Genomic DNA, 19,147 nt, shown 5'->3' on the forward strand with positions numbered 1-19,147 from the left:
CGAGTTGCCATGAGTGTTGTTGAACATGATGTAACCAAACAACCAAAGTAGGTACGCCTCCAGCGATCTGGTCAAACTGTACTCGTCGGCATCCGCAGCCAACAGGGCAGGCTACATAAACAAGTAAGATTAATGGTTTTAACTGACAATGCAACATGTGAAACATAACAATTAAATTTAAATATGCAATGAATACGTACTGTAAACTGTAGGAACCAGGTCTTCGAAGGATCTGCTGCTCGCGGGTGCGGGTTGATCGGACCTGCTTCTTCCACGCGGTCAACCAGGGCAAAACGGGCCTCCAGGTCATCCTTCCACGAGGCCGGCACCACACGCGGACCTACAGCCTCCCCGACGATAGGGAGGCCGAGGAGGTAGGCCACGTCTTGCAGCGTAGGAGTCATCTCCCCACACGGGAGGTGGAACGTGTGTGTCTCCGGCCTCCATCTGTCAACGAGTGCCGTCAGGAGGGATCGGTCGAGCTGAATAGGCCCACCCTCGACAAGACGGACCAGAGTCAGTAGACCGGCCTCACGTAACCTGCAATAAACAAAATTGTCGAAACAAAAGAATACCGACGAATACATAAGTGATAAACAATAATATTTCATTACATACTTGTCACACCAATCGTGGTGTAATGAGATCGCCTCCCCGGGTGGACGAGGACGTAGCACCTCTAGGGCTTGGTGCTCAACTGTTGCAAAGTAAGACCAGTGGCTCGAGTCGATAACTGGGTCTAGCAAGGAGTCCATCTCCATACTTGCATTCAAAAATATATCAAAACACATAGGTAAATATATGTTTCATACAAACTGGACGCGTAATATTTATATATTACAGATAGGTTCGATACAAACTCCACGCACGATTACTACATATTACAGATAGGTTCGATACAAACTCCACACACGATATTTATACATTACAGATATGTTCCATACAAACTGGACGCACGATTACTACATATTACAGATATGTTCGATACAATTGTGGATCATGACACCGAATGCCTTCCACGAGCAATTCTCGTCGATGGTCGTCTGAACGTAGGAGGTGCTCCATCTCTGGGATTTCCGGAAGGACCGACGTCAGCAGCATCGTGAAGTGCATTCTGAGGACACTTCTTGTAGTTGTGACCCAATGCTCCACATTGGCTGCAACGCTTTTGTGCCTTGCTTGCTTCGGACTCATCCATACCATTCCGAATATGACGTGTCTAACGGCGGCCTTTGCCTTTCTTAGTGGCTGGATCAGGAATAAACATCTTATTCTCATTATCCTGAATGAAAGGCACCACTATTCCAATCCCGTATACATCATGTCCCCAAGTGGATACAGCTGCTTCCTTGCTGAAGTAAGGTGAAATAAATACTCCTAGCTGCAACGCAGACTCTGCACATGCCGCAATGAGATGCGAGCATGGCAAATGCAATAACTTAGGATTCATGCAGGAGCTGAAGGCTTTGCCATCTACTACAATCAAACTCTCCTGAACCACCCTATCTCTACGGATACCACGACCAGTTCTATCCTTGCATAGAACCCCAAATCTATGCTCCATTGTACCTGTCGATATGACGCGGTGCAGTTTGACCTTTTCAATCTTCTCTTGCATATATTGTGTCACTCTTGTGCAAAACTGAATTTGGGAGTTCCTGATGTTTATGCTTGCAGCCATGTAACGCTCTCTGAAATACTTCATGCACCCATACATGATGAACTCAACAATTCCCACAAGAGGAAAGGCACGACAAGAACGCATAACCATATTGAAACATTCTGCATGGTTTGTTGTCTGAATATCATACCATATTCCGTTGGTATCATAAAGGAATGACCATTTCTCCTTAGGTGCACCTCGAATCCAGTGTGAAAATGGCTTCTCAATTGAATCCCTGGCCTCTGCAGCCTGACTCGTGCCTGTTCCTGATGCCCTTACTTTCACTAGCTCTGCAGTCAACTGATCAAGCATCTGCCATAATGCATTGAATTTTCTCTGTTGATTTTGGGTGCACAACCTCTTAAACATGTTCTTAAGATCCTTGTTCTTGAAGTGGTCATAGAAGTTTGCACCCATATGCCTAATGCACCACCTGTTTTGGACATCGAGCCACAATGGAGGCGTTGTCGTAGTTCCACGTTGCAATTTCAGTATTGATTGCAGCAGACCTGCATGCCTATCACTAATAAGGTACACATCTGGACGTGCAGCAACAACATGAATCTTCACTCGTTCAAGGAACCAATACTAACGGTCTAAGTTCTCATTCTCAACAAATGCAAATGCGAGCGGAACTATTTGGTTGTTGCAATCTACCCCGATTGCGGTGAGTATCTGATCTTTATACCTTCCAGTCAGAAATGTGCCATCAATGCAGATCACCAGAAGACAACACTGAAATGCTCTAACACAAGCACCTATGCAAAAGAAGGCTCGTTGCATAATTCTTTGCCCCCTAGTCACGGCTGGTACGAGGTATGTGTCATAAAAGCTTCCAGGATTTATAGCAGCAACCTGGGATAACATACGAGTTATGTTATCATATGATGCCTCATATGTGCCGAACCGCATCTCGAACACTCTTTGTTTAGCCCGCCATGCCTTCAAATAACTAATGGTGTACTGGTAAGTCTGCTCAATGTGTCGAACAATCATTTTTGGCTCATAATTTAGGTTGTCCGTAATCAACCCATATATTTGCTTTGCAACAAAGTCGCATGATATATTGCGATGCGAGGGAAGAACTTCTGACAGCAAACAAGTGTGCTCTGTCACAATGGAACATTTCCAGTTCGACTTCCATTTTCCCTTGAATGCATGTACTCGATATGGACATCCATCATTCACACACTTCACCTCATATTCTTTACTGCCAGACTTTACGACTCTAAATTCTCGTTTCAATGATATTGCCCATAGTCTCACAGCATCTTTTACGGCTTCAATGTTTGGATATGTTGCACCTTGCACTACCTCATTCCCTCTGTACTTCCACTCCTGATTTCGTACGTCTTCTGCGACATGACTGCCAAAACCATGCTCCTTCCACTCTTTTGGCAATGAGTACTGCTCGTCATCAGATGAGCCCTCATATTCTTCCATCTCTATTGCGGTTTGGTCTTCTGCCTCCATCTCGTCCACAATGCTATGTATCATCTCTCCCTCATCAGCAAGGCCATGTGGTCCCATGTTTTGGTTCTCTGTCTCTTCTGACTCATCTTGTTCAACATAATTGGTCTCTCTTCGAATACTCAGAGTTGCTTGATCTGCACCATGTTGGATTTCATTTTGTGTCTTCTCCCGGATTTGAACAAGAATGGCCAGAGGCCACCCACGCTCTAGAGCTGCTTGCATGTACTTCTGCCAGTCATCAGTGATGTGTATCATCATCAATTCCCATAAATCACTTTCTACCTCTCAATTAACAAGAAACTGGACGGTCATCACATGTGTCAACGGATCAACACGGAACCCACGCTGCAGCCACTTACATATGGAACCAAAACTCCTTTCCAGAGGTTTATCTATGGCGCTAGATGTGCACTTAAAGGCGGAAAGGTCTACTCCATTTGGCCCATACAAAATATTGTAGTCACCATATAATACTTGAAACTGCATCTTTCTCGACATATCTGTATATCACAGAATATTTATCGAGTTATACTCTTTACTTCACTACCTTTTTCAATAATCCGTAAAAACTAAGTATGGAATTCAACTACAACGTATAAATATTCATAACTACGTGATGAGACTCAAATTCTATACTGCATATGCCAAATTCTATTCTAAATCGTAATTAATTTATAAACACATCTCTAATAGTACTGCAATTGTAATAATAAATGCGTAGTACTAATTTTCTAAACTAATTTACTACTACGTAACTAAAAACTAAAGTATCATTAAACAACTACTTAAATGGTTCTACTATAGCACTAATTAAATTAAATTACTCTACAATACCAATGGAAAAATACATAAATTAAATGTACTAACCTGCAGATCACAAGTGCGGAATCCGGCAGGGCTTTGCCGCTTCCCTTCTCCTCACCCCCTCTTTTTTTTCTGGATTTTTGGTGGAATTTTTAGGCACAAATGAGGAGGGAATGGGGGTAGGAGGATTATATAGGGGAGCATGCCCCTGTCGCCCGCCGGGGGGGGGACAGGCCCCCCTGTCGCGCATGTGGGCGGGGCCCATCGGTCGCCCGAGGGGAGGGCGACAGGCCCCCCTTGCATTTTTTTTCCCATAGACCTCGTTGCAAATTTGAAGAAAAAAATTACACTTAGTGCCTGTCGCCCTATGGGGGGGCGACCGGGGTAGTTTTGAAATATTTCAAAATGGACATATATTTTTGAAATTTTGATTTTTTTTAATATAAAAAAGAAAAAAGCGCCTTTTTGTGTGCTGGTGCAATCGCTCAAAGCCCAACCCCAACCAGGCGCCGAGACAGCGAAGGTTAGGCTAGCTCCAACGGTTCACGCTAAAGCGTCCTCCACCCTACGTAGGGGGGCTTTGGGGGGAGCGAGCGGTCCAACGGCTCCCCCCACAGCTCCCCCTATATACAGGGGGAGTTGAAACTCCCTCCATATATAGAGTGAGTTTCAACTTCCCCTATATCTCTAATCACATCGTTTCTTCATGATATTAATTTCGTTTAAGCCCCGTAACATGATGATAATGCGTATTATGACAGTACAAATATTGTATGATTTTTTTTAAATTCAAAAACGATAAATAAATAGTTAGTTAATGAGTGATAGTATATAGAGGGAATAGATATGAGGGAATGGTTGGAGAGAAGGAGTTATAGAGGGAGGAATCTTTTGAAGAGAGATAGTAAAATATAGTAAATAGTACGTTTGGGGGGAGTTAGATGGGGAAATGGTTGGAGAAAGCCTATTTACTATATTTTACTACCTACTTTAGGCTAAAGGCGGCAAAAGATGGCGTTGCGTCTACTATTGCCGACAGAGCACATGGATTGAACATGGACGGATAGGCCCGAACCGTCAGCACTGAACCCCCAGCCCGACTGGTGGAGTACACTGATCACGCTGCATAGCAGAGCAGGTACTAGCAACCAAACATCTGGCACATCCACATCAGTGTTCATCCCTTGGAAGCATTTTTTTAAGAAGTATCGTTTTAAGCGGTAATGTCGCTGAACTCTGGGCTCTCTTATCGTTTTAAGTTTTTTTTTTGAAGAAGTATCGTTTTAAGCATGGGGTCCTCGAAGAATCAAGATGTCTCTCTGTATCCCCTGCAGACCAGAGTACATTTGTCTCTCCACAACCGACCTCAAGGCCCGCCACATCCATGATCCATCCTAAGGTGGATGGACCCCTTCAGATTCAGAGTAACCAGCAATCGAGAGAGAGAGCCATCCCATCTCATCCACAGAGACAAACAGGCAGCTTGATCCTCCTGATCGCTGGGGAGGGAGCAGAAAGAGCAGGTCCGCTCAGCTAGCTACGGGGAGAAAGCAACAGGCAAGGCAACCACGGGTCTGGCTTCGGCTTTGGCCCATCTGTTTGGTCCGCTCGCTGCTCTGTCTCGCCCATTGATCGCATGCTTGGAGCCATCAAAAATTTCAAAAATATATGGCTGTTTCGAAAAATTTCAAAAATGGGTGTCTGTCGCCCTGTGGGGAGGCGACAGGGGGCCTGTCGCCCACTGGCCGGGCGACAGAACATTTTTATAAATTTTTTATTTACAGATAAGTCCTTGGAAGAGAACAGTCGCAGCAGGGGGGCCTGTCGCCCAGCTCACGGGCGACTGGGGCCTGTCGCCCATCCCACGGGCGACAGGGGCTACTGAATGGTAAACATCGCTACTGAATGGGTGGGCCATGATTGTTGCTCAGGGCTCTGCTCTTGGACTGGGCACCGTCGCAAGACTGACCCGTCCTTCAAGTCTTCCCTGGCAGGGCCCACGCATCGGTACATGGGCAGCTTGAAGGACGCTGCATCGGTGTGGAATGAAAAGCAAAATGGGGGGGGGGCATGCTGTAGGTTTCTTGTGCTACAACATTTCTAGAAACTATGGACATAAAGATACTAGTGACACCGCTGCATTATACTTCTAGAAAAAAAATATTCATCCATAGAACAGAGGGAAAATATACTTCTATGAACTACATTTCTAGAAAAAAAATGTTCATACATTTCTTATCACGTGCCGAAGATATATTCGCCGCGTTTGGCTACGGGTCAAATCAAGATTTCACAAAAAGACGAACTTCCGCATGGAGTACTAAATGTAGTCTATTTGTAAAACTTTTTCAGGGACGGATGTAACTTTTTGAGATGAATCTAATGACGGTAATTAATTGATGATTTGCTACAGTGATGCTACAGTAACCATCCTCTAATTACGCGGTCAAAGGCCTCGTTAGATTCGCCTCGCGATTTACACGGGGGTTGTGGAGGTGGTTTTGTAATTAGACTTCATTTAATACTCTAAATTAGTGGTCAAAGGGCCAAAAAGTTTTCGCGAATTTTTTTCCAGCCTTAACCAAACACGGCATAAATTTTCATATCTTTATTTTATTTATTTTTCTAGACATAACAAAAATTTATAAACTATGGACATAAAGATACTAGTGACACCTAAATCCGCAACAACTACATTTCGTATTACCCAACATGGGCGCAAAGACATCAACGGCCCCCTAGATCCTCGGTGCACGGAGGTACACTACACTATTCTAGGGAAGTTGTAGCACAAGAAAGCTACAGCATGTGCCCCCTGCCCATGTACCGATGCGTGGGCCCTGCCAGGGAAGACTTGAAGGACGAGTCGATCTTGCGACGGTGCCCAGTCCAAGAGCAGAGGCCTTAGCACCAATCATGGCCCACCCATTCAGTAGCACATTAAGTAGCCCTCCTGTCGCCCATGGGCTGGGCGACAGCCCCTGTCGCCCATTGGCCGGGCGACAGGCCTCCCCTGATGCTCCTGTTCTCCTCCCAGGGACCTATCTATAAATAAAAAATTTACAGATAGGTCATGTCGCCCCGCCACCGGGCGACAGGCCCCTGTCGCCCCCCCCCCCCACCGGGCGACAGGCACCCATTTTTGAAATTTTTCGAAACAGGCATATATTTTTGAAATTTTTTATATTTTTAAATATAGAAATGAAAAAGTTTCTCAGACAAATCCCATCACATTGTTGCCGCCATCAGAGTAGGCCCGGCCCATCGCTCGGTTGGAAGTGTCTTCGCCTCTTCTCTGCCACTTGTCTGTCTCCTTGCAAATGTATCACTAGCAAGCACAGTAGCCTGAAGCTAGGGTAGGGTGGCTCTAATCGTTCGATGCCATGAGCCCCAGTGACCATCCATACGTGGTGATACCGCCAAACACAAACTTCCGCCCGGATTATTTGATGCGATGAGACTTGCGAGCCGCTCCACATCACGAGATGAATCGAGCACCGAAACTGGTTTGAAAACTGTTGACAGGAGAGCCCGGGGAAAAAAAACAAAGGAAGAAAGGGGGTGTGCACGGCAGATCGATCATGCTTTCCCAGCCGTAAAGCTAGTACTCCTATCGTGCAAAAGTATACTATACGGGCATTAGGTCAAAGTCACTAATTCAAGGAAAGCAATGGTAGTTTGGCACCGGGCTTGAGCTACCTACAATCTATCTAATCAGATCTACTCGAGACAGCAATCAGGGTAGAATGTTCCATCCACCACGACGGTCGACGGGAGGGATGGAAACAAAACAAGCAAAGATGATCCCGCTCCGGAGAACAGGGCCTGCATGTTCCCCGGAATTCCAAGCCGAAAAACAAGTACTCCTACATAAAAAAACGAACGAAATCAACGCGCCTCACGGAATCCCGGCCCGGCCCGGCGGCCCATCACCATCCATCCAATCGCCGCCGCTGCCCACCTCCCTCGTGTCCCCTTCAAATTAAAATCCCCATCGCCACCTCCCCTGCCTCCGCTCTTCTCCTTCGTCTCCCCCTCGGCTCCCACCCCTGCCTGCCCGGTCGCCGCAGCTCTCCACCACCACCTCGCCGCGGCGGGAGCAGTCGCAATCGCAATGCCTCCTGCCGACGGCGACGCCGCCGCCGCCGACCTCGCGGCGGACGAGCTGCAGAGCCTCAGCTTCGGCTCCTCCTCCGACCGCTCGCGCTCCCGCTCCGCCTCCACCGTCTCCACCGCCACGGCCTCCTGCTCCACCTCCTCCTCGGGCCCCCTCCACCTCCTGCTCTCGCTCCCTCCGCGCGCCGCCAACCCCTCCGCCCCCTCCGCGCAGCTAGTCCCGCGCCTCGGGGCCGTCTCCCTCTCCGACATCCGCTTCCTGCGGCGGCTCGGCGCGGGGGACATCGGCAGCGTCTACCTCGCCGAGGTCAAGCCCAAGGAGAAGCCCAACGCCGTGCTGGTGGCCGCCAAGGTGATGGACCGCAAGGAGCTGGAGGGGCGCAACAAGGAGGGCCGCGCGCGCACGGAGCGCGAGATCCTCGAGGCCGTGGACCACCCCTTCCTGCCGCGGCTCTACGGCGTCGCCGAGGGGGACCGCTGGTCCTGCCTCCTCACCGAGTTCTGCCCCGGCGGCGACCTCCACGTGCTGCGCCAGCGCCAGCCGCACCGACGCTTCTCCGAGGCGGCGGTCAGGTATGAATATGATCTGAGCCCTCATTACCCTGTTCATTTATTACCAACGTCTGCGATCCCGATGAAGTAATAAGTATCGAGTATGCCTCGCAATTCTAACGGTTTCCATGCTCGACAAAGGGCATTTTGGGGGCTAAAATGTTACTCCACACATGAATGAATTTGACAAAGATGGTTTGAAATTTTTTTATGACTTTAGGCTTGATCCTTATGTAGGTATTACGCTAGTGATTCTAGGCTTTTTTGGAGAAGAATCTAGCAGGTTTCCTGCAGTTTTGATTGATTGCCGCGGCGCTCTGTTTGTTTCCTTTGGTGTTTGCTTGCTCCTTTCATACCTGTTTTTGTTTCCTTTTGTGTGTGGTGTAGTGTAGTTTAAGGATCTAGTGGACGCAGTCGAGCCCATGTGTCTTCAGTTGGGCGTGCATCCACCTGCAACTTGTTTCCTCTGAAGATGCGTTCGATGATCATGAAAAACACACGAGGTCAATCGGATTATTGCTTTCCCGGGCTCTTGTTGGATGCATCCTTTACCAAACCATAGAAACAGAGCACATGGAAAAATGGGAAGCGATGGGCGAGTGTGACGCCAAGTAGGCAAGTAGCACGAAGAAGACGTCCATGCATGGTGATCCTGTTTAATGTGTGCATCATGGATTGGAGCTCACTGTCACGCGCACAGTTGCTTGCTTTTGGGTGCTTAGAGCAGGTTTTATGGTTTCGCCGACTGCCGGCTGCGAGAGTGGCGTTGGTTGTTTGTGGTGGGTCCCGCCGAAATTTAATGCCCCACAGCCGGTTGAGCCAATCACAGCCGCGCTAGCGCGTCTCCGCCGGCGTCGAGCGGGCGCGTCGTGAGACGCCCGCGCGGCTCTCTCAGTCTCTTTCCTTGTTTTTCCGTGTGCCACATCGCATTTCGCCGATTCAACGCCAACCATAATACTTGCTCTTACCATGCTGTTACTGTCATCCATCGACGCCACACAGGTGCAGGTGCAGGTGCAGGCGTTAACACACACAGCCCCCACACCACCACCAGTGTTGTGTTGTTTCAGCCTGTCCATGTATGGAAGTAAAAGCTGTGCTTGGCAGATGCGCTTGCTAGGTCCTTCCCAGGCACCGTGCGTGCGTGTCTGCAACTGATCCCGCCCGGGCCCCGGCTCATCTTGATCTTTATGAGCTTCTTCCCCAACGGAGTTTTGATGGCTCTAGCTATGCAAAAAATACGTACTGCGTATGCTCTACTGTAGTGGTTGGAACTGTGGGCGGTGGCCGTGGCATTACATTACTAGGTACTTGCTGCTGCTGCTGCTGCTGCTACGGTCGCTTTAATCGATTGCGTCGGCATCGTGTGGATGCGCTCGTCTGGACAAGGCCTCGGTGCTAGTACACATGCATGCATGAGTCCTCTGATCCTACCTGTACCAGAGCATTCTGCATGCGTTGGTAGATTCACCAATCACCAGTAGATAGTAGTCAACAACGTACTTACATGCTGTCTGTCAGTCATTTTAGGAAATTCCCTGCTGAAATTTACCAGAGTGGCATTGTAGATTTTCCGATCGAATGGCCGCCGGTCAGATCAACCAGGAAAAAAATGAAATAAAATGGCAATGCCACTCGATCAATCCAGTCTAGACTATTGCACGCAGCTCATTAAGAGAGGTTCACGTCGCACGGGTCAGGAAAAATCCAAGTACTCCTTGGACGTGAGACGCGGCTTCCCACACGTACTATACTAAGTACTACACTACCAACCCAGTAAGTACCCAACCATGCATAGCGTTGTGAATTGCGAAGGTACACGCTGCGGGTTCACCACCTGCCCCCGCCTGCCGGCGACCAACAACAACAACAACATGGAGGATTGGACGATCGCCATCATGGACAAATCATGGCGAGGCACATGGTGCGCCCGGCTTGAGACGACAGTCGACAGGCACGAGCGGCGCCCGTGTGCTACGGCGCTGGAACCGTTCCAGCAACATGGCACCTTTGCCAGTATCTCTCGGTACTGGCACTGCTCTTCCCTCCCCCCTCGTGCGTGCCTTCATTAATCAAGGCGGCCTTTATTAACCCCCATGTGATGCGCACAAGAATGACAGCTCTGAAACATACAGTACACACCTACACGGCCTACGGGTGGTCTTAGGGCAGTCGGAGTCTATGCCTCAAAGACTCCATCACAATAAACTATACTTCCCAATGCAAAGTGTGTTACTTTAAATTATATGGCATACTTGTTTCTCTCACATTCATTCTTGGTTTGCGTGAAGACTTAGAGTCTAAATAAGACTTGGAGTCTTGGTTTCTCTCCCTCTCTTTTTCATAAATATACTGCCACATCAGCAAAACACAATAAATATAAGGCTTAGACTCCATGATAGAGTCTGGGTTGGAACTGACTTTAGGTGGAGATCATCTGAGCTAGGGCATTTCTTGTAGGATTAATCTAAGCTAGCCCTAGGTAAACGGAATTAACAACTGCACGCACACATGCAGCATGGGGTACTTCGTCTTGGGTTGTTGTTATTTGTTGCTAGGATGGATTAGTCAGTCTAGTAAACCCAAGGAAGGGATCAACAATTGCCATGCACACATGGGGCTGCATGCTTTGCAGCATTAAACTAGGACAGGCCAGGCCCCCCCAGCGCGCAACTCCCAACAGCCATGATGTGCTAATTCGAGCCTGTCTGATGCCTTTTTTGCGCCGTCGTCTGCTACCTATGACCTCTGCTCTGCTCCCCCTCACACTTGAGCAGAGCACTGGAGCACAACACAGGTGGTGGTGGCGTCCAACATGCCGGCGCTTGATTCAGATACAGGTGCCTCACCTTGTCGTTAGGCGTTGCCCAGGTGTGGCCTGTGGCCCTGCCCGTGCGCTGTGGCCTGGCCTCTTTTGGTTGTTATTACAGACATGTGAGTAGGCATGCACACGCGCGCTTTTTCAGCATGCAGCTGCAGTTGCCAACGACACGCGCAACTTTGCAACTTCTATCTATGCGCATGCCTATCCAGTAGTAAGTAGTTGGTGTGTATGGATGCTTTTGCTGCTGCACTTGATCCAAGCTCAATGCAAAAATTTGCAATTATTTTCCAGCCAGCAGGTTGCCGCATTTGATTACGCATGATAGCAACGCTAACAGATGAATGAATATTCAGAGCAAATTTTAATTTTGGTGGCAACCTGTAATGATTACTGATGGGGAAATCAGAAAAAACGACAGATGTGGTTATGCGTGATGGCATTGCTAAATGATGGGCAAATTAAGTAAGAAGGGACTAAATATAATTAACAGTGTCACTGCCCGCCACAGGTTCTACGCCGCTGAGGTGGTGGCAGCGCTGGAGTACATCCACATGGTGGACATCGTGTACCGCGACCTCAAGCCCGAGAACGTCCTCGTCCGCGCCGACGGCCACATCATGCTCACCGACTTCGACCTCTCCCTCAAGTGCGACCCCACCGCGCCCACGCCGGCCCACGTCATCTCCGACCCGCTCTCCCTCGCCGGCCGCTCCACCGCCTCAACATCCTGCGCCATCTCGTCGTGCATCGTGCCAACCGTGTCCTGCTTCCAGCTCTTCCCCGGCCGCGGCCGCAGCCGCCGGCGCCGGCGCTGGCGCACCAAGAAGCCGTCGTCGTCCAGCGGCGGGAACGGGAGCTTCCCCTCCGGCGGCGGCGGGCTTGACCTGGAGTTCGTGGCCGAGCCGGTGGAGCTGCGGTCCATGTCGTTCGTGGGCACGCACGAGTACCTGGCGCCGGAGATCGTGTCCGGGGAAGGACACGGCAGCTCCGTGGACTGGTGGACGCTGGGCGTCTTCATCTTCGAGCTGCTCTACGGGGTGACCCCGTTCAAGGGCTACGACAACGAGATGACGCTGGCCAACATCGTGGCGCGCGCGCTCGAGTTCCCCAAGGAGCCCTCGGTCTCGTCGGCCGCCAAGGACCTGGTCACCGCGCTGCTCGCCAAGGACCCGGCCCGGCGGCTCGGCGCCACGGTCGGGGCCGCGGCAATCAAGCGCCACCCCTTCTTCAACGGCGTCAACTGGGCGCTGCTCCGGTGCGCCACGCCGCCGTACGTGCCGCCCCCGTTCAGCTTGGGGACTGTCAAGGCTGGAGCCGCTGGCGGTGGCGGTGGCAACGCCAACGATGACGACATGTCGGACGACGACAGTTGTCCCGGCACGCCCGTGGAGTACTACTAGGCAAGCCAAGCCAAGCCAAGGAGAAGCGCCCATGCCCGGCCCACCTGCGTGTGAAAAGAAGCTGCCCGCGCTGATGCCATCGCGTCGCGGCCTCGCCGGGGCCCGATCAGCAGGCGGCTCTTGTCCGAGCCCGGGCCGGCGCGTGCACGTGGTGGGGGATGGACCACGGCGCATGGCGCGCGCACGAGGCAGCCGGGGGCGGGGAACACCGCGCTGTCGCCTCGAGTGGTTGCCGGCTGCGTGTCTCCGAGAGAGCTCGCTGGCGCGCCAGGCCAGAAGCAGGCACGCCGTGTGACGAATAAGTTAATAGCTCTTCTTCTTGCAGTTAGCACCATGTCTGAAACCTGGCTTCCACATTGTGCCATTGCTTGTCTCAGGACACTGTGTAACTTATGCTAACGTATGTATACCTGGGTGTTGCTTGGAACGCATGGATTTCATTGCCAATCCTTGTGAAATCTCGTGTTCCAAGCAGGACCTAAGGATTATTGTACTGTGCTCGTCTCTGGTTGTGTGGTCACCCCTTCTGGTTACTTGCTAGGACTAGTAGGATACAAGGCATCGGTCCAACTAGTTTTTCGCAATTGGCAAAGATTTGTGCAGTTGATGTGCGCGTGTGTGTTTTTTTTCATGGTATGAGTGGGAGATGGGTGAGGGAGGGACATTGGCAGGCATGGCTAATGATGCGAGGTCCGGGCTTTGGGCGGCAACCGGCGGACACGAGACGCGGAGACGATGATGAGAGTGGCAGTGGGGGATCATGTCATGGCCGGCGGACGGGAATTTCACGCCGCGCTCGTGCGCGCCGCGTTGTGTGATGATCACCTGCAACGGCGTATGATCGGCGGCCATGTTTGTTTCCCCCCCGGTCCCTTTTGCCTTTGCTCTGCAGGATGCAGAGTAAAAAGAGAGGGGGAGCGTGTAGTGTATGCTCCAAAGAGGTAAAGATGCTGCAGCATACACAGAAAAAGTTACTGCTACCAGCTGGATAGAAAAGGCAAAGGACTAAAGGGCAAAAGGATACACAAACTGGAGTTACAATGATCATGCTACGCGACGCGACATCAAATGCACGCCAGTCCACCGCTGGCACAAACAAGATGCTGCCGCTTCACCGGATGAAAAACAAGCATCGGATGTACGTACAACTATAGTGGTAAACGGCATCTGAACACAGATACTTCCTTTTTTTTGCTCCGAAAATTTCAATACTAAAGCTACTTATCGAGGAAGAATGGAAGATTAACGCTCGGTGCTTGACTAGAAAGGATTTTTTTCCTAAGAAACTCCAATATCGACAGATTGGGCCCAGAACGATACTTTTAGGCCTGAACCGGCCTTGGGCAGACAATTTCAGCCCGGCCCAAACTACGGATTTGCTCTGGTCTGGCCCAAGCCGCAGGGATGGTCATCATCACTCCATCAACAGCAGAGGAGCGCCATGTGCCTGCGGACAGAACGTTCAGCAATCTAGCTCGTCTGACACATCTGCAAATCGAGCAATTCCATATTCTCCTCTCCCTCAAATTTCCCGCGCCCCGCTGACCTCCCCGGCACTCCAACCCAAGATCCTGCCTGCTCCATCGCCGGCACGCCCCACAACCAGCGTAGTCACAGCTTGCGACGCAACGATCGAATGGGTACGCCGGCGGCCGGCGGGTGGAGGTTGCCGTCGCGGGGCCGGAGCAGCAGCAGCAAGCTGACACAGCGGGCCATCAACAACATCAGGTTCGCCCTGCTCTGCGCCTTCGTCACGCTCCTCGTCCTCCGCGGCACCGTCGGCGTCAGCCGCCGCCTCGTCTACATCGCCGGCTCCCGCCGCGCTCCGTCCGGCACCAACAAGGTCGTCGAGGACATGGAGCGCACCCTCCGCGAGATCCGCGCCGACTCCGACCCGGACCCCGAAGACGGCGGCAGCAGAGCGGCGACCACCACCCCGGTGGCCAGGTACTACGACCGCGGCAGCGCGTGGTCGACGCAGAACTACAGCCTCGGGCCCCGGGTGACGCGCTGGAACGCCAAGCGCCGGCGGTGGCTGCACCTGAACCCGGGGTTCCCGTCCCGCGACGCGCGCGGCAACCCACGGGTCCTGCTCGTCACGGCCTCGCCGCCGGGGCCCTGCGACACCCCCGGCGGCGACCACTTCCTGCTCAGGGCCACCAAGAACAGGATGGACTACTGCCGCCTCCACGGCATCGAGTACGCGCACGCCATGGCGCGCCTCGACGCGGAGCTCACGGGCGGCTGGGCCAAGCTCCCGCTGCTGCGGCGCCTCATGCTGGTGCACCCGGAGGTGGAGTGGCTGTGGTGGATGGACGGCGACGCGCTCGTCACCGACATGGGGTTCGAGCTCCCGCTGGCGCGCTACGAGGGCACCCACCTCGTCGTCCACGGCAACTCGCACCTCCTCTTCCAGCAGCGCTCCTGGGTCGCCGTCAGCACCGGCAGCTTCCTGCTCCGGAACTGCCAGTGGTCGCTGGAGCTGCTCGACGCCTGGGCCGTGATGGGGCCGAGAGGCCGCGCCCGCGACGACGCCGGGAGGCTGCTGACGGCGACCCTCTATGGCCGCCCGGCGTTCGAGGCCGACGACCAGTCGGCGCTCATCCACCTGCTGCTTACCGAGAAGGAGCGGTGGATGGACAAGGTGTACCTCGAGAACGAGTACTACCTGCACGGCCTCTGGGCGGGGCTGGTCGGCAAGTACGAGAAGGTGATGGAGAAACACCACCCGGGGTACGGCGACGACCGGTGGCCGTTCGTCACGCACTTCGTCGGGTGCAAACCTTGCAGCGGCGGCGGCGGAAGGTCCAGAAGGGGCGGCGGCAACTCCAGCGATGAGTACCCGCCGGAACGTTGCGTCAGTGGCATGGAGCGCGCCTTCAACTTCGCCGACAACCAGGTGCTCCGGCTGTACGGCTTCCGGCACGAGTCGCTGGCGAGCTCCGATGTCAGGCGGGTGACGAACCGGTCGGCGAACCCGCTGGAGGCCAAGGAGGACGCTCTATCTTTCTTGAAGAAACCCAAGGACCCGGTTGTCCAGAGCCATGATGTACGCAAAAATCGAAAGCGCAAAGGGAAAAAGGACTCTGTTCTTGCAAGAGTCCTGAAGAGACTAGGATGGAGATCTGAGTTTTGATCTTTTTTGTGTGTGTTTTGAATATTCTAGCAGTTCATTTTTGCAGTTGCTAGAGGCTGGTTACTTGTTTTTGTTCTGGGTTCAATACGAATGAATTGGACCAAGAGGCTAGTTCAAACATAGCAATATTCGGTGTCTTCAGTAAATATCACTTGGTATTATTCAAATATCTGTACCAGAAACTTTGTTCTATTAATAAACATGAAATAATTGAAAACAAACATGACAAAAGAAAGGAAAATGGAAAGCCAAAGATATTCAGAGTCGTGCTTGCAATCCAGGTTCCAGGATGGGAGAACCGGAGAAGTGAGAACCGCCATTGGTCTAAAATATTCAGAATCTGTTCACATGGTCTGAACTCTGAAATATCTCTCTGAAGTATTAGATCTCCCAGCTTCGATCTGTCGGTGACATCATATACACCACCGTATCTCACATAGCACTGATCTGATGATGAAAAGGATAGCCACTAGGTACCATTTTTTTCAGATTACATGACGCATTGTAGTGCGTGCAAATATTACTGAAAGTCCGAAACGAAGCTACTCTAACGAGGGCTACTGCTACGAGTGTACAACTCACAACGAAGTGTTTGCATCATTTCATTTTGTACAAGCACATGCAAATGCAAATCTGAAGAATCGATGTGTATTAGTGGCAAAATTCACAGTCGCATTGTTTGAACCACACATTTCTTGCCTGTTTCATTTGCTCTGATGGAGACAACTAAGAAAAAGATGCAACACCAGACCCAGTTGCTGTGTCCTGAACTCTTGAGTGCGCTAGCTATTGCAGAACTAAAAATCTAAGAACAATCAAAACGCGAAGAACTGATGAGTGACCCTCGGCCTAGACGCGGTCGAACTTGGCGTCCATCTTGAGCGCCGCCTCCTTGGCCTCCAGCGGGTTGGCCCTCGGGTCGGTGACCCTCCTGACCTTGGCGCTCACCAGCGACCGGTGCTGGAAGCCGTAGAGCCGGAGCACCTGGTTGTCGGCGAAGTTGAAGGCGCGCTCCATGCCGCGGAGGCACCGGTCCAGCGGGTAGTCCTCGTACCTGCCGCAGGTCTTGCAGCCGACGAAGTGGGTGATGAAGGGCCAGCGGTCGTCGCCGAGGCCCGGGTGGTGCTCCTCCATCATCTGCTCGTACTTGTCCACCAGCCCCGTCCAGAAGCCATGGAGGTAGAACTCCCTCTCGATGTGCACCTTGTCCATCCACTTGTCCTTCTCGATGAGCAGCAGGTGGATCAGCGCCGACTGGTCGTCGGCGTCGAACGGCGGCCGCCCCGTCAGGCTCGCCGTCAGCAGCTTCCCGGCCTCGACGCGGGAGGGGCCCCTCGGGCCCATGGGCACCCAGGCGTCGAGCAGGTCCAGCGACCACTGGCAATTGCGGAGCAGGAAGATGCCGGCGTTGAGGGAGATCCAGGACCGCTTCTCGAGGAGGTCCGGGTAGCCGTGGACGACGAGGTTGCAGCCCTCGTAGCGCGAGAGCGGAAGCTCGAAGGCCATGTCGGTGAAGATGGCGTCGCTGTCCACCCACCAGACCCACTCCACCTCCGGGTGCGCCAGCATCAGGCGCCGCACCAGCGGGATCTTGGACCAGTACCCCGTCAGCTCCGGGTCGAGGTGCGCCATGTTGTGCACGATGTCGATGCCGTGGAGGCGGCAGTAGTCGATCTTGTTCTTGATAGCCTTGAGCAGGTAGTGGTCGCCGGCGGGGTTGTCGCAGGGCCCCGGCGGCGAGCCGGTGACGACCAGGATCCGCGGGTTGCCCCGCGCGTCGCGGGACGGGAACTCCGGGTTCCGGGACAGCCACTCGCGGCGCTGGTCGTCCCAGTCGCTCACCTTGGGGCCCAGGCTGTACTCCTTGACCTTGATCAGCGTCGCCGACGACGAGAAGTTGCCGAGGCCGGCCGTCGCGTTGGGGGACGACGACGACGACGACCCGTCCCCGCCGACCAGGACGACGACGTCGTCGGGCTCGGAGTCGGAGCGGATCTCGGCGAGGATGCGCTCGATGTCCTCGACGACCTTGGCGTCGGCCGCGGCGCCGTCGGAGTCGCCGCTGTTGACGAGGAGGTTGATTCCGGCGGTGCCGCGGAGGACGAGCACGGTGATGAAGCCGCAGAGGAGCGTGATCTTGATGTTGTTCATTGTCCGCTGCCGCTGCTTCTTGAGGCTGCTGGCCCGCAGCCGCACGCCGCCGCCGCCGGCCACCCCCATGCTGCGAGGTCACGGATGCACCGGCACGCCCTGCACGTTCCTACTCCCCGATCTCTCGATCGTCGGGAGCTGTGAGCGAGCTTGTGATTAGTGCAGCGTTGGGTGGAGCGAGATGTATAGGGAGGGAGGGAGGAGGGTTTTGGAGGAGCAGGCAGGAACGTTCGATTTCAGCTGCACGTTTGTGTGCAGTGGAAGTCAGCGGGGGCGTGGGAACTCCGAGGCGCAGGTGATTACGAAATTGCTCGATTTTTGCAGTCTGGTACGGCCGGGGAGCATTACTATATGCTCACCGTCCCGTCCCGTGGAGAGATCCGCCATGGGCATGCATGCCGGTGATCTGCGACTCGCCAGGATCTGCTCTCATCTTCGTTGCCCAATTGCAGTGTGTGATGTGCAGTGCTCCAACCGACTAGTAGTATTAGTGTGTTTAGTTTATTTTGCATTTTGCATTTTTACATTTTTGGAAGGAAATCTTCAATATTTGAAGTATTAAATGTAAACTAATCACAAAACTAATTACAGATCTCGTCTGTAAACTACGAGACGAATCTAATGAGCCTAATTAATCCATCATTAGAACTTGTTTACTGTAGAGCAATTTAGTGTCTAATCACGTCCTAATTAGACTCATTAGATTCGTCTCGCGATTTACAATCCATTTGTGTAATGCGATTTATTTTTTTACTACATTTAGTACACCATGCAAGCGATTTACAAAAAATTTGCATTTTGCGTTTTGGAATCTAAACAAGGCCTTACTCAAACTGCATCCTGGTTGTAAGATTGCCAGACATAGGAGATTCATTGCTCCAAGAAAGAAAACAGGAGATGCTTCATCGAAGTGCTATTACTACAACGATGTACTAAATCAGACAACTTGCCACACACGCTGAACTCTGCAGTATAGGAAGCAATGAGAATATGAGATCAGAATAAACCAAGAGTCTGACCTTTTGCAG

The 19,147-nt window shown here is 52.2% G+C and overlaps 3 protein-coding genes across 3 annotated transcripts; 2 read left to right on the plus strand and 1 right to left on the minus strand.

The window, feature by feature from the left end:
• Nucleotides 1-7,970: 7,970 nt before the first annotated feature.
• On the plus strand, nucleotides 7,971-13,365 carry LOC120663579 (serine/threonine-protein kinase D6PKL2-like). The gene is made up of 2 exons (XM_039942443.1): nucleotides 7,971-8,629; nucleotides 11,941-13,365. Exons 1-2 carry the CDS (start codon nucleotides 8,055-8,057, stop codon nucleotides 12,830-12,832), a joined length of 1,467 nt encoding a protein of 488 aa, XP_039798377.1. The 5' UTR covers nucleotides 7,971-8,054; the 3' UTR covers nucleotides 12,833-13,365.
• An 853-nt stretch (nucleotides 13,366-14,218) lies between these two features.
• LOC120663580 (probable glycosyltransferase 3) lies at nucleotides 14,219-16,072 on the plus strand. The gene has a single exon (XM_039942444.1). The coding sequence runs from the start codon at nucleotides 14,469-14,471 to the stop codon at nucleotides 15,966-15,968; it is 1,500 nt and encodes a 499-aa protein (XP_039798378.1). The 5' UTR covers nucleotides 14,219-14,468; the 3' UTR covers nucleotides 15,969-16,072.
• Nucleotides 16,073-16,619: 547 nt separating this feature from the next.
• Nucleotides 16,620-18,789, minus strand: LOC120663581 (probable glycosyltransferase 3). The gene has a single exon (XM_039942445.1). It carries the CDS (start codon nucleotides 18,186-18,188, stop codon nucleotides 16,818-16,820), a length of 1,371 nt encoding a protein of 456 aa, XP_039798379.1. The 5' UTR covers nucleotides 18,189-18,789; the 3' UTR covers nucleotides 16,620-16,817.
• Between the last annotated feature and the right edge of the window lie 358 nt (nucleotides 18,790-19,147).

The sequence above is a fragment of the Panicum virgatum genome, chromosome 3N (genome assembly GCF_016808335.1).
Source record: "Panicum virgatum strain AP13 chromosome 3N, P.virgatum_v5, whole genome shotgun sequence".
NCBI lineage: Eukaryota > Viridiplantae > Streptophyta > Magnoliopsida > Poales > Poaceae > Panicum > Panicum virgatum.

Bases quoted from the DNA above. Each gene is read 5' to 3' on its own strand.
- LOC120663580 (XM_039942444.1), top strand. From the start codon at position 14,469: ATGGGTACGCCGGCGGCCGGCGGGTGGAGGTTGCCGTCGCGGGGCCGG.
- LOC120663581 (XM_039942445.1), bottom strand. From the start codon at position 18,188: ATGGGGGTGGCCGGCGGCGGCGGCGTGCGGCTGCGGGCCAGCAGCCTC.
- LOC120663579 (XM_039942443.1), top strand. From the start codon at position 8,055: ATGCCTCCTGCCGACGGCGACGCCGCCGCCGCCGACCTCGCGGCGGAC. The intron at 8,630-11,940 runs GTATGAATATGA...TGCCCGCCACAG, and splicing joins TTCTCCGAGGCGGCGGTCAG to GTTCTACGCCGCTGAGGTGG.